Source organism: Rhipicephalus microplus, chromosome 3, assembly GCF_043290135.1.
Source record: "Rhipicephalus microplus isolate Deutch F79 chromosome 3, USDA_Rmic, whole genome shotgun sequence".
Classification (NCBI taxonomy): Eukaryota; Metazoa; Arthropoda; class Arachnida; order Ixodida; family Ixodidae; genus Rhipicephalus; species Rhipicephalus microplus.
In genome coordinates, this window is record NC_134702.1 from 266,358,840 (window position 1) to 266,374,631 (window position 15,792).

The 15,792-nt window shown below is 45.9% G+C and overlaps 1 protein-coding gene across 2 annotated transcripts in view; it reads right to left on the reverse strand.

Annotated features, from left to right (window-relative positions):
• Positions 1-15,792, reverse strand: part of Ns3 (nucleostemin 3) — a 262,076-nt gene that overhangs the window by 125,036 nt on the left and 121,248 nt on the right. For both annotated transcript variants that reach the window (XM_037419646.2, XM_037419639.2), the window contains exon 7: positions 9,138-9,219. In XM_037419646.2, coding sequence (XP_037275543.2) covers positions 9,138-9,219 — 82 coding nt within the window. The remainder of the gene's footprint in view (positions 1-9,137; positions 9,220-15,792) is intronic.

Genomic DNA, 15,792 nt, shown 5'->3' on the forward strand with positions numbered 1-15,792 from the left:
GGTACCTTTGCAGTACTTACTGCCGCGGCATAAATGTGGAAGAGCACTATGTCAGCACCGAAACTGACGCACTCGCTTCGCTGAAAAGGGCCGACAATCTGCTTCTTTGTTGCGGCTGCGAAATTGAGCCTGCCGCTGGCACTAAGTGCGTCCGTTTCGGAAGCGGATGTTTTTCGCCCAAGTGCTTGGTTACTATGCAGGATGGGAAAGCTTGCTTGAGGTGCAAGTACCTGAGGAGACTGATTCAAAATCAGCGGAACAGACTGAAGAAGAAACGCAGAGGCACATTCAAGCAGCGCATTTTTAGGAAGTCTGAGCAGTTGTTCCGGGCCAAGAAGAAGCTGGCTAAGGCGCAAAGGAGCATTGAAGAGCTACGGGCAGTCAACAATGGAAATTGCCAGGGCTGCTTTAGAAAAAAAGTTGAGTGGTCTGCCAGTGAAGCAGCGTATTGCTGTCAAAACCTGCTTTCAGGCAGCCACTCGGAAGTCGACCAGAGGCATGTCGTATGACAAACTGTGGATATTGGAGTGCATTCTTATGCGAATGAAAAGTCCACAGCTTTACGAGCATGTCCGCAGGCACTGAAGAAGTGCTGGAAAGGCATGCCTCCCTGCTTGACCATGATGGCATGGTAGAAGAAAAGAGCGATAGCCAGCTAATTTTCTATATAGCTGGCTATGTTGTGCGCAAATCTCTGAAAAAATTTTCCATGCCCTGATTGTGCATCTTGTCTCTGCATTATGCCTCTGCAAGCAGAATCGAACTGCAATGCCACGCTGACGAATCAGTTCAACCATGGGGGCCTGCTCTACCCATCAGACGCTCTTGAAAAGCTCATCACAAAGCTTGAAAATGCTTTCACTGTGTTTTTCAGCCGGAACAAGCTTCATGCCGAAAGCTTGGTTAGCTTCTTGCTTTTTCTTCAGGGTCATGAACTTGAAAAAGTTGGCTGCATTGAGCACGGTCGTAAGCTCACTACAGCGATTATCAAGTTTTACGCACTCACCAGACTGTACTTCTTCACGAAAGCAACAAATAAGAGCCTGTCCTCTAAGCGAGAGAAGCAAAAGCTCTTGAAAATGCGGCGGTGTCAGTAAGGTGTTCAGTGCTGTTCATGTAAAAAAATGTAAATAAGTTCCTGGTACAGGGGCTTTTGTAATTAAGAAATTTGGCATTGTGAATCTGTTACGAGTTCGGAGCTGCCAAAGTGAAAAATGTAAAGAAATTCTTGACACTGACTTCTGCAATAAATGTTGATATTGTAAATTGACATTTTGTATTGGTTTGTTTTTCCTTACTGCTGGTAACTCATTCGCAGGGGGTCCTGTTCGCCAGTGGTTTCGTCTGGCGCACTGTCATTGCTTTGGCATTATTTATTTTTCTGATTACTTCAAGGCATGAAGGGCCAATCGAAGAGATAATGTCCCTTGAACGTGGGTGCGTCCAGGCCTGCCACCGAGTGCAGGGAAAGTAAGTGTCCATAATACATTGTATATATAAAAAGTTGCGAGGAGAGGGTTTGTACAGTGCCTGCGATTCTGCACATGACAACAAAGTCGCGACAGCAGCCTACGGGAGGGAATGGTAGTCGCGGATGAGGAGAGAAATATGTGATTTTTTGTGTTGAACAGTCGTACCGCTGGAAGCCCCCGGTTGGCCACCCCTTAATTACCGCAATTTAAAAAGTAGCATTGGTAACGCGCGAGCGGCCAATCTATGAAGAGGCGGCACGGCAGGACACAAAATCTCTACAAGGCAGAGAGCTCGCATACATTTCGTTCAAATTCCCACGCTTTATTTACAGTCTGCATGGAAAACGCAGGATAACAAGGCAATCGCGTGCTAAGCCATGAAACCACCACTGCAATTTCAACACAAAGCGTCTCCGGCTTGCTGCCTCCCCAGCTTGCCGAAAAAGCAGCGCGCCAGAGAGCGATACTGCCACCTGGCGGCTGTATTGCATACCATTTCCCCTCGGCCGGCCCGTTCACGACACTAGGAGAAATATTCTAGGCACTCTACTCGTAGTAACCTGATCGCGCATCCGCTTACTGCTCGTAACTAAAGCGTAGTTATATCTTAAGTGATTATCAAGCCGTGAACACGTCACGAAGTGGCGATTTTCGAGAGCCATGTCCTCGCGACGCACAAGCAGCAGACGACGATCTCCCGGAGCGAGCATCGGGCCAATGGCGAGGCGAGCTGAGGCAACATGGCGGCCACGGCCAATCAAGGGCCTCAAAACAACCTTCAAACATTTGCTTTTTGCTCGCTTGTTGTTAAAGGGAGGAGCCAGCTGAGGCGGGAAAGTTAAACACGAAAAAATGCTCTTTCCGATGAGCCCAAGAAGCCGGCTCCCGGCCCAAGCATAGCGAAGCTATTATTTTTTGAAAATCGCCGTTTTCTCGACATTTACAGAAATATTTTTGCTACCAAGGTGGGTGAAACGAATTTTCCGAGGCACTTCTGCGCGGTTTCCAGGGTAGATATTTCGGAACCAGATAGAAAAAGGGTTCCAGAAACTGAAAACTTGAGTTTCAAAAAATCGATTTTTTTGCCATTTTTTGCGATCCCAAAGCCGCGTCCCCCCTTAACTAAACAAGAATCATAAGTACCACATTCTCTAGCGTACAAGATGCACCTTTTTTCTGGAATATACGCTAGTGTCTTACACAAAGATGTGTCTTATGCGAAATGATATGCAATCTTCGGCAATCAAAATGACCATATCTTATTTGCAGGAATGAAAGACGGCATAGAATGCCAGTAGTAAAAATATTGCTACGATACTGAGGGGATGCGTGGAAGAAAAGAACAAAGTGGGCCCGAGCCGTGATCAGCCTGATCCCTGGATTCTCACAATCATCATCTCCTATAAGTAAAGGTATCTCACTGTAACAATATTGGTAGACAAGCTGGGTACGGAAGAGCGATCCCGGGCATACGTTGGCGTACCTCCAGAGCTACGCTGAGGCCAGGGACTGGCCCGTCTGCCACCACTCTCCATGGATACGATTGCTAACGCTGACGCCACCCACTCTTCTTCTGGCACTATGTGGCCCCAACACATGGTACCACGAAGCTTCAGTGTGAAGGTCAGAGAAGATGTCTGCGAATGGCTGAAGACTTCAATCGTGTGAGTAAATACAATTCTTGGGATGCGGCTTCCCGGTTGACCAAGGTCAGATTGTTTCTTCAAGGGACGGCGTTGGTGTGGTTTGAAAACCACGAAGAAACAATAACGACATGGGAAGCGCGTGAGAAAAAAATAGCGAGCCGCTTCAGGGACCCATTGATAAAGAAGCGCGCTGAGCAAACTTTGATGCAGCTTGCTCAAGTCCCTGATGAAACATGCACAACTTACATTGAAGAGATGCTGAAATTGTGGAAGTCTGTAGACCCACGCATGAAAGAAGATGACAAGGTTGGACATCTCCTCAAAGGGATTGCTGAAGATGTCTACGATTTCCTCATAGGCAAGGACACCTTGGCGTCTGTAGTGGGCATAATCCAACAGTGCCGCACGTTTGAGACACAGAAGGCTAGGCACATCACTCCCAAATTCAGTAGACTTGCCAAGGTCACCACCGTTGCCAGTGTCGACATCGCTGTAACATCATCCTGTGATCTAGCCTCAATGATCAGACAAATCGTGTGCGAAGAACTTGGACGACGGAAAGCTGTCACCCCGCCGAGGGCAAATGCTAGCGGTGCCTCCCCGCCTTAGGACGCAATGCGTGCTGCCATTGATGCCATGCTATATAATGTGCTTCAATCAAGAGCACCGAAGCTTCCAATTGACAACCAACATCGTCGCTGAGGTTTCCGGAACGCCTCCAGCCAACCACCTACAATAGTGTCTGCATGAAAAGATCATAGGTACACGGCGCCTCGTGGATCATTTGGCGACGTGCGTGAAGCTTCTGTGTGCTATAACTGCGGTTTCACATGGACATGTAGCTCGATTCTGCGGTAAGCAGTCTTGCCCCCAATAGCGCTACCACGAAGTACCATCAGCTTGTTCTCGACAAAACAGCTGTCGTGGTGGTATGCTTTTAACGCGGCACGTGCACGTAGGGGATGGCTTTCGGCAAACCGCCTACATTGGGGATGGTTTCCAGCAAACCGTCTCCAGTGACACACACGTGGGACGCAATTTCAAATTCTGCTGTGACTCGCCTTCCTCCGCAAGAAGCTCCACGCCCCCCACAGCACGCGGGCTCTGTTTACTATCCCCTGGTTGACGTGTGACCTCCCCACCGCCGGGAAACTAGGTGGTGTGGCCAATGGAGGTGAGGTCGCCGAACATTTTTCACTACATCCATCTATGCCTCCACCCGTCTTTATGATTCAAAATAAGGTCCCAGGGCTTATAGATGGACTGCCATGGCTTTCATAAACACTGGAGCAGCTGTTTCAGTGATGAGTCTTCAAATTGCAGCTAGGACATAAAGTGATGTTTTGCTGGGGCAGTTGTGCAACATTTCGTGCAGTGAGCAGACGACGCTGTGCCCTATCAGTGTGTGTGTTGTTAGTGTTACTGTGGGCGACAAGGTGTTTGAGGCTGAATTTGTTGTCCTGACCAGCTCTACCCATGACATCATCTCGGGGATTGATTTTATACGCGAGTGTGGTGCTACTGTAGATTGCGGTGCTAGCGATATTATGCTATAGGCATTTACTGACGATCCCAAGTGCTGCCAAGGATCCATCACGGTCATTAAGAATGTTATCTTCCACCCAACTCGATGAAGAACGTTCGTAGAGGCCTCTCCCTCAGACGCCGGCACGTTTGATGATCTTGTGAAGCCCGTTGCTCTGAACTGCTCCAAGAAAAATGTGCTCGTTCCACAATGTGTTCTTTCCATCAGTGATGGGCGATTGGTGTTATGTGTGTTAAATTATTCTACTGAAGCTGCCATGGTACACCACGGACTGCAACTCTCCCTCTTCAAACAAATGCGCACACTTTCACTGCATCTTTAAGCCACGAAAGCTGAGACCCTATTCATGCAACGTACTATACAAAAGCCAACTTTCTCGGTATGATAAACAAGTCGCTATCATCAGAAAAACGTCACGCTTTGGTCAAAGTCCTTGCGAAGCATGCTGCTATATCTGATTCTCCGCAGAATGAAGAGCAAATAAGTGTACCTGAATGACGTACTCGTCACGGGATCAACACAGGATTCGCTCACCCTATCTGGTATAGAAATCATACCGTGTCTCATTTGTGGAGCGCAAGGTCTTTTCTCAACAGGTAGAAGAGATGTTAAAGAAAGGGGTCAGCCAAGAGTCGTCTAGCCCTTGAGCTGCTCTTGCGATTCTTGTCTGGAAGAAGGACAGTACATGGCGATTCTGCATGGACTACAATGGACTACAGACGCCTCAACTTTGTTACTTAAAAAGGATGTCTACCCACTTGCCAGGATTGATGACATCATTGATTGTTTACATTCTGCATCGTACTTCTCCGTGGATTTGAGATCTGGCTATTGACAGATTACCATGCATACCAACGACAAAGAAAAACAGCCTTCATAACCCCAAATGGTCTATTTGAATTCAATGTAATGCCTTTTGGCCTACGCAATGTGCCAGCCATGTTTGAGCACTTCATGGACACTACATTACAAGGACATGAGTGGAAAGTTTGTCTTTGTTACCTGAATGACATTATCATTTTTGGCCGTACATTCGATGAGCACAACCATCGTCTAGACAATGTTCTCACCAGCCTCAAGAGAGCTAAGCTCACCCTGTACTCTAAGAAGTGTCAGTTCGGCAACCGTGAGACTCAGGTTCTCGTTCACTTATTTGACTTATTTGACAAGTATAGTGTTTGACCCGACCCTCAAAAAGTCGCTGCAGTCAACAGCTTCAAACAACCTCAGTATGTGCGAGAGTTGTGAAGCTTTTTGGGCTTGTGCTGCTTCGTGCCTAAGTTTGCCAACCTCGCTTACTCCTTGGTGTCCCCCTCAACAAGGACACACCTTTTCGGTGGTCAGCAGAATGCGAGTCGTCTTTTTTGGAACTCAAACTTGTTCTTAAGTCAGCGCCCATACTTTGCCACTATGACCCATCTGCTGCCACAGAAGTTTATACCGACACTAGTGGTGTAGGTATCGATGCCATCTTGGTCTAACGCCATGCTGCTGCTGAACACATCACTGCCTATGACAGTCGCTGTTTAAGTGAAGTGGAGCGCAACTACAATGTCACAAAGCAGGAATGTCTTGCGATCATATTCGCCGTGCGCAAGTTTCATCCTTATATCTATAGGTGCTGATTTTCGATTTTCGGATCACCATTCTTTGTGTCAGCTCACTGGACTACGAGACCCATCCGGTCGTCTTGCTTGTTGGACGTTACGATTGCAAGAATACGATTTTAAAGCCTGCTACAAGAGCAGTTGTCGTGGTGCCAGCACTGATTGTCTTTCACGGCTTCCCCTTCAGACAACAGAGTGTGACAAGGACAACTTTGATGAATATTTGGCAGTTGTCAATGATCCATTTCTTGACCTATCAACCTTTCATGCAGAGCAATACAGTGACAACAGTCTCGCTTCTTTCTTTATCTCTGCAACAAACGGTCAATGTGGTTTCGTTGTAAAGGATGGGGTTCTTTACTAGAGAAATTATTCAGGCATAGGCCCCCATCTACTTCTACTTGTGCCTATAAAATTCAGACAAGTACTTCGAGCAATGCACAACGACCCCCATCTGGCCACATGGGTTTTTCTAGGACATTTTATCGCACAAAAGAATGCTTCTTCTGGCTAAATATGCGTAAAAGTGTGACTGCATACGTTACGTGCTCTGAGCAATGTCAACGCTACAAGCATCCTACAACCCCACCAGTCAGACTACTTCATCACGTAACACCCTCATCTGGCCATCCACCAGCCAGACTACTTCATCCCATAACACCCTCATCTGGCCATATGGGTTTTTCTCGGAAATTTTATCACACAAAAGAACGTAAAAGCATGACTGCATACATTGAGAGGTGTGAGCAATGTCAACGCGTTTTACTACCCCGCCGGACAGACTACTTCATCCCATAACAACCCCAGGTTGACCATTTTACATCGTCCGTGTTGACCTGCTCAGCCCTTTTCCGCGATCAATAAATGGCAGCCGATGAATTATTGTGCCTGTTGACCTCCTCACATGCTATGCCGAAACTGTGGCGATTCTTTCGGCAACGGCCTGTCAGGTTTCACAGTTCATGCTGTTGCACAATATATTACGCCATGGATCCCCACCCATCATCATCAGTCATCGCGGGCGGCAATTTGTTGCCGATGTAGTTGAAGACCTGCTTCGTCTTGCTTCGTGCCATTTTCGTCACACTACCTCGTATAATGCGCAAGCTAATGGTTAAACAGAATAGACTAATAGGATTCTCGTCAACATAATTTCCGTGTATATTGATTCCACACACAAAACACGGGACACCCTTTTTCCATTTACAACCTCTGCCTACAACACTGCACAGCCCAAAGCAACCAGATACAGTCCATTTTATCTACTCTACATACGTCAATCACAGTCAGTTCTGGACACCCTTCTTCCGTTTTTCAAAACTGATCAACCTACTCTCGCTGAAACCGTCTGCCGCACAGAGGAAGCATGGCACATCACCGTCTAAAATGGCGGCTGCTTGCCGTTAAAGCAGTGCGGCGACCACAGAGATTATGGCTGCAATAAAAGTCGCCACCATAGCTTGTACCATTTTGCTGTTCGAATTGTTCCTTCTTAAAACATTCAACCCACAGAACTAATGCAGTAAATAGATAAAGGGCACCACACTGCACAGTAGTCACGTTTTTCAGGTCTGTTAATGAAGTTTGACTGACCACAACGTTTTATTGTGATGTTCTAGCACCACCAATATACCAGTAACAAAAACTAAAACAACACATGACACCACCAGTTTCTGTGTGAGACTTCATGACAATTCAGCAGTGGTTACAGCTTTCTGCTTGATGTCTTTTCTATTCTCTTTTTCTATGAGAGTGTTTTGGCTGTTTCTGAGTGAAGCCATGATTGATATGTGGGGTTTAACGTTCTGAAACTACCGTACGATTATGAGAGACGCCGTAGTGAAGGGCTCCGGAAATTTCGACCATCTAGGGTTCTTTAACATGCACCCATATCTGAGCACACAGCCCTACGGAATTTTCACCTCTATCGAAAATGCAGCCGCCGCAGCCGGCATTTGATTGCGCGACCTGCGAGTCAGCAGCCAAACTCACGCTGAGTTGCCGAGGAAGTAGCAGGTTGGCTTTCATCAGCGGTGGTTGGTGGCCCCTTTGTCACAAACCAAAGGGAAACTTTGACCACGTTAATAACTGTGCTCGAGCAATACCAAATCACTCATAGCATCTTCCTCGTATTGACTGATGGAATCAATAAAACTAGCTGCTGGCTGAGTTGGTTGCACTCACCCGTATCCATATGTAGCTAATGCGAAACCATCTTTTCTTTTTAAGTAATTTCCTATGGCATGCTCGTCGTTCATGACTGATTCCAACTCGGCATTAATCAAGCATGGTCAACTTAGACTTTGTCACTTTTTAACTGGCTGCGCAGGACAAGAAGGGCCAAAAGATCAAATCACCTGGATCGAAGGATATCATTCACTTTGTTGGTGATCTTCATGCTTTGTGCTCGGCAAGCCACAAGCTTCTTCGTTTTTCCAGGATGGCTCGCTGCAGAAGTCTCTCCCAAAAGGAGGTGCAAGTTGCAAAGGCACGAGTTGGCTTTCCCAGGTTGTTCGGCATAAAAAAACAACTTATCTGCTGGGTTTATCGGCACAGAGCAATAAGCCGTCCCAACATGACGAACAAAAGGTCCCGACCAGTTCTTCTTCTTCGGCTTCTTCTATGCGCCGTGCAAGCACGGTTTCACAACAAAGCTCATGCAATATTCAACCTTTTTCTCTCATTTCGAAATCATGAAGAAGTCAACATTGAGAGAAATTAGAGTGCTTTAGAAGAACATAATAGAAAATTTTGCAATCTCTCGCAGAATACTTGCAACAAAATACCACAAGAATGCAGCAGCTGCTAGACACACGAGCCATGCAAACCGAGGGATATGCTTAGTTGTGCAAGAATGACCACCCACCTTTATATCTTGGCCCTCGACGAGTGCAGAGAAGAACACTGCCCGAACGCCAACCGAGTCCAGGTACCTGCTCCATGCCTCACTGCACGGAACAATTGGGGAGCCTGATTGCATACCAGGTCCCTATGAAGGGGCACATGAGGAGCTTTTTAAAACGTAGTGCTTAATTGTCGTAGAAGTATAGTAGACTCTCCGTAAACGGAAATCTATTAAATGAAAGTACTGTTTATGCTTAAATAGAACTACTGCCTCTGTAATGCTTGGTTTCGGACTTGTATTCTGCACCCATGTTCACCTCTCAGTAAACGAAACTCCTCTTAGATAGAACATATTTTCCCTGTCCTTTCAGGTTCCATTTAATGAGAGTCTACTGTAGTTGGCTCCTCCACACAAAAGCTCATCACTTATCTCCGGCAATGTTGTTCTTCATAAACCATTTTTTACACAACTAGATGAACACATCTTTTCACCGCCCAGTAAACCTAAAGGAGTGGGGTCACAAAATAAGGAACCTGGTATAGGCTCCCTCTGTATGCTGTACACAGCAAACGTTTAGAATAATTAGCTTCCAAAATATGCCTAAGTACTCGTTCTCGTGATCGAGACCCATTAATAGCACGCCTAGCACAGACGTCACTGCGTAAGAGGTGTCCCAAAAGTTTCAGGGACGTAAGACCACATTAACACTTTCGTGACCGCGCCTATCCCCATTGATAGTACGTTTTCGATGTTTACAAATTGTACATTTTCCCTGTTTCGAACGCTTTTGGACCCCTCATGCTATCTAACGCATAGAAGAAAAAAAGTATTTCATCAGTTTCGCTTTTGTATTTCTCTTTTCTTCACCGGGTGGTGATTTTTAAAGTGCCTTTTCATGCGCGCGAGGGAGCGTGCATACTGTTAATCATGGCATCGATGTCGCATGTGACCACTTCCCGAAAACGGCAAATTTTGGTTGATTCTCGTGCATCTGGGCTGGAACAATCAAATGACGACAACAGCACAGGCTCGGAAGACGACATCGACACTATTGATTTAAGTGCATACGACGAGAGTTTATCAAACCGGTCTGGAACATCAGCGGTCGTCCACCAGTAAGTTTAGCTTTGTGCTCGGGCCGCATTGTTGCAGGTGCGCATCGGTGTAAGTTGACCCAATGTGTTCTGAAGGTTAGAGTGCTTATCTGCAGGGCGTCCACTTTTTTCGGGTGGGACTACTTGGCGGCGGCATCGCAGAGAGTGCAGTTTCGTGCAGGGAGGCAGCCGGGAATAAACTTTGGAGCCGCGTTACGTAGTGCCGCTCGGCGCTTCGTGACAATGTTGACTTTTTGTTTTCTACTGTTCAAGTCATTGGATAGCTATACAAAAGCACAAATAATAATGCTTGAACGCATATTTTTCAGAAGCCGACATACAGCGAGAGAGACTGTTCTTGGAGGACTCACAGTTCATCTTGATGCTCCTACACGAAACGCTATCAAAGCTAATGGCACCAGCCAAAAAAAAAAATTGCCCGCAGCTTCCCTAAGGGGAACACTGAGGAGGATGCGGAGCATATAATTGGTTAACGGGGTGTTAAAGTGCGACTTACTTGGGTCGATGGCTAAATTGGTTAACGTGGTTGTGAAATGGGGTGTTAAATTGCGACTTACTTGGGTCGATGGCTAAATTGGTTAACGTGGTTGTAGGAGGGGGTGTTAAATGAGTGAACACGTACACACGTATGCGAAAGGGCGGCGCTGGTCGAAGGGACGTCGATCATTGTGTTTGTGGATTCGTTGGAATTCATTTCACCGCGACCTTGGACGTCGACGCGCCGTACAAACCAAACGACGAGCGGCAACTGAGCGAGCGAGCGCCGACCTTGAGTATATATACAGCGCGACGGCGCCTGCACTGTCAGCTGTTGAATGTTCTCGAAGCGCGACGCCACATGCGCGTCCACTGGAGAATCAGGAGAATTGTAGATGTCGAACGCGGTGTGTAGAGGAGGAAGGGTGCACAGATGGTGGAGGAGTGAAGCGCGTGCGGTGTGTAGAGGAGGAAGGGATGCACAGATGGTGGAAGAGTGGGCGACGGCGCGACGGCGCATGCGCGCGCGTCAGCTGTCGAATGTTTGAGAAGCGGTGCGGACGGCGTACTACAAGGCGCGAGTATAAGATGCTTCCGCATCTAAAAAAAAAAAAAAATCAGGAACTGTAAATTATGCTTTGAACAAAGAACAGTCGAACAGAAAGCAAGTGTTTTCTGTGAAACATGTGTAGCAAACCTGTGTTTTACTGCATCGCAGAACTGCTTTGCACAGTGGCATGAAAGACACTACAGGTAATGTTATTTTATGTACACAAAAACATTTGTATTTGCAGCGCTTATATTTACAGGATAATTGTGCATGTTCCTTTCGCCTAAAATGTATATTTCCATTCCACTTTTATGCTTAGCCTGTTCAGAGCAGTGTTGACGGTTCTATGAAATTTCTTTGTTCATGTTTACAATGTTTTTTGCTTGATTACTTTTTTTGTATTATACTAATAAATTTGTGGTTTCAAACTGATCGTGTTTGACAGATAACTCCTAGCTGTACAATTTGACACTATAAATATTAAACCCAGTAGCTTTGGGTGCCATAAAAAGTAGCTTTGGGTGCTAACCCAAAGCTACTGGGTGCTAACCCAGTAGCTTTGGGTGCCATGGTTTTCTGGACTACCCAAGAACGGTCAAATTTCTCGCGGTCATGAAAGTGTTAAAGTGAGGTTCAATGAGCGGTCCCCCACAGCACCAGACGCCAATATAGCTGCGTACCTACATTCGCTCGTCTTCTGTTTAGCAAAATGCCAACCAAGATTGTGAAATTTTGCAAAATGTTTCACAGTGTTGTGTTCATATTGCGATAGGCTACACATGTCGCAGTTGCCAAGTTGCGGTGACAAGTGAATCTTGGCCACTGCGCATGTGTAACTGCGAGCCACTTGTATATACGGGCGTGTGCCCGACATGTTATTTTGTGTGTTTTCGAGGCTGGCATGCCGCAATAAAAGATTTGCAAAGCATGCTCCGGCTCTGAAGTTACAACACACACTGGTACACAAACCTGCAAAGGCAACATTAGAGAAGTTTAGTAAGCTTTTGTGTTTGGCATACTGGGTTGCCGTAGCCGTAAATGTGAGGGGCTATATAGGTGGGGTCATTTGGTGGCGCTAAGAAGAAGCAGGCAATCACCTAATGTATTCTACTCTGCTGGTGTGAATTCTTGACAATGACATAGTTCTAAATGCATTGCCTTTTAAAAAGATCTTTTCCACTACACTTACACAGAGAAAACAAAGAAAACTTCCAATACTTGTGGTTACACAAAGCATCACAAGATGTCAACTCTAGGAGACAGCAAAAATTTTCTTAAAGGGCCACTCACCAGGTTTGGCAATTTTGAGCTGACAAGCGCAATGCGTACATGGGGCGTTCATGACTACATTTGCTGAATTCCCAACACTACACGCCGCGAAAATCGGTTGAACTTCAAGATGAACAGTGCTCTTCCTTTCTATCGCGGGCACGCGCCCTGAGAATGAGGGCATGACGCACACGTAGTAATCGCCCTACGTACACGGCAGCGCAGTGACGTTGGTCCTCTACGTAGATTGTGCTCTGACGTTGCGAAGTGTAGCACGACATGGCGAAAATTATTTAACACGACATGCATAGTTTATGTAATTTTTGATTGAATAGATGAATAGAGCTTGAAATAAATAATGACACGCAATATAAGGAAATGTGCACGTCTTTTCTATTTCCCCACCCCGTAGAATTTCAACGAGATGCGGGGCTAATGTGCCTGCGTTTTGCATGCATTCTCGTCTACGCGGTTAGCGCATCAAGCAGACGCTTGTTCTGGAAAAGAAATAATTGTCGTGCACGTTCGAGCACTCATCACGCCCATCTATTCTGCCAGGTCTAAACCAGCGTTTCCAAATCATGCCGCAGAAACAGGCAGTAAACTACAAAATAATGCTGGTCAACAAAACAACGCCGCTCGCCTGCTCGAGGGTTAAGCTTTGTTCAGGCATGTCATGCGCACGTGACCTCTTGGTCTGAATGTAAACATACGACAGATGTCTGTCTGGTTGGGTTTCTTCAAAAACTTTTATTTGGAGTTTAAATAATTTCCCCGACCTCTTGGTCGGATGCCGCAGAGGGTAGGAAAGAGATTCGGCTTGCAAAGGCTACATGGGGGAGCGGCAAGAGTTTCGAGCTCGCCTCCTCTCATCCTCGTTTTGCACTGCTTCATAACAACAGTTTTCTCAGCTGGTAATGAACCAAGTGAAAAAATTTGTTGGCATAATGCTCTTCATCGGAGATGCAACAACTTCCAATGTCTAACTAAAATTTGTTATGGGGCCAGGTGAGTGGCCCTCTAATGCTGTTTGCCATTCAATTTGATTAGCACTCTATTTTTATGATCCAAAGTATTTGAAGTTTTGAAAGATAAATATACACTCGAACCCCGCTACAACGAAACTGACGGGGCGCGAAAAAATTTCGTTGCAGCGAAAATTTCGTTATAGTGAAATCGAAAAAGTATCACTGATCTGAGCTAGCAAAACAAAGAAACGTTTATTCTCAAAATTCAAAAAAAAAAAAAATGTCCGCTGCTTCCTATTCTTTTCTAGCAGCATCCCGACAAGATTCTCACCCATGCATAGCGAAGCCATTGTAAAAACACGATGAAACAACGCCTAAAACCGCTCTCGTGAACGAACCAAACAGTTGCATTAACACGTAAACACCAGCTGTCCGCCGTCATAAGTATCCGAACACGCCGAGATGGAGGCAGGGTATCGTGGAGCGGCGACTTTTGCATTATTCTATGCCATTATTATCAACCATCACTCGCGATTAGCTGCTTTCGTTAATAATGCGGGCGAACAGCCGCTCTGATTAGTTACCACACTGGCCAAGCACGAACATAATGATAAGCATCGTAATCGAAAAAGGCATCGTGCCGCGATTGCACCCAGCAGCTGCGAGAAGGAAACCATGAAATGAGCGATTGAGCTTCAGCTTCGGATCGTCTACAGCTCAAAAGCAAGCCAGTGGCAAAACAAAAAGCAGGGTTGCCTCATTGCCATCAGTCTCGAGCAATGGCAGCGCCCATGCTTGCTGAACAGCGGCGGTTTCTGGTGGTGCCAACACATGTTCTAGACTTCGTTGACGCAATTTCGGGCTCTGAAAATGCATTTAAATGTTGAAGATTGGGTTAACTGCCTAGCAATAAGTATCTGAGCCTGGAATTGCATCGAAAATGTTCGTTGAAGGGGGACGATTGAAGAAAAAGTGTTTGTTGTGGGGACAATATTTATGCATTGACTTTTATGGACTGCAGACAGGGAATTGTGAATTTTTCGTTGTAGTGGAAATTCCGTTGAAGCAGCGTTCGTTGTAGCGGAGTTCGACTGTAAGGACATTGAGTGGCGTGCTTGGTTTTGCATGTTGGGGTGCCAGTGTGCAAAATTGCCATCCAATTCGATCAGTGCTCTGAAATATTACTGCGTGACGACCTTGAACGAGATTGGGGAGGGGTACACTTCTAATGTGTAAAATGCCGATCAATGGTTCCGAGGAGCCAGCGGAGACCATGAATCAATAAAACTTGTTCTTGGGCTAGTTGATTATTCATCATATTGAAAGAATTTAGCACAGCCTTGACGCTCCCAAACACTCGCACATCCACCCGAGTAACACACTCGACACGCAGTACTCACTACCAACTGTTTATTGCTGCTAAATCACCTTCTTATATACGTACAGATGAATGCGCAAAAGCAATAATTCACAGAGCTGCGCATGTGAAAAGCCTACAGCGCATGAGGTATATAGCACCACCACACAATAAGGAACAAGAAAAAAAAGGTGAGCATGAAAAGTAAATAAACCAGCTTGAATCGCTAAATCCTTGCCTCAAGAAAAAATATTTCCTGTTGATGCAACACCAAAGACGGCTTGTTGACACAGATATCCTTACTGTTTTTTTTTTTTTCAATAAAATATGCTTCCAACAGCAGACGTGCAGATAAATTTAAGCTTCATCCAAGAACCTTCCTATATTTTAATCGTGGTTCACACCCACAAGCGGCAATATGTGACACAAGATGTGCGTACTTATCCGCGTTTTTCTTAGCCTTTAGTGCAAGCTCCCTAAGCCGGTCATTGAGGAATCTCTCTGTATTGCCAATGTACACATTACCGCAGGATAAAGGAATAGAATATGCAACTCCCATGGAACATTTACTGTAGGCGTTGTCATGTTTTTTCAGGCAACCACATATCTTGCCATTGCAAATGCATGGACACAACTTGGCGAGCTTATGTGGTGCAGAAAAGACCACAGCCACACCATGCCTAGCAACGACCTTCTTAAGGTTATGGGAAAGCTTGTGCAAATACTGCATCACTTGAGGAGTGAAACCCGATGGATCCCAAGCAGCTTCATTCCTTTGTGTTCCACGTTTCACTTTCTGCAGTAGTGACTTGGCGTCCGCATTTATGATCAATGAAGGGAAGCCCACTGCCGTCAATCAGCTGATCTGATCATAAAAACTAGTACCCATGTGGTATGGACACGATTTCGTCAACGAGGATTCTTGGCAAACTGAAGCAAT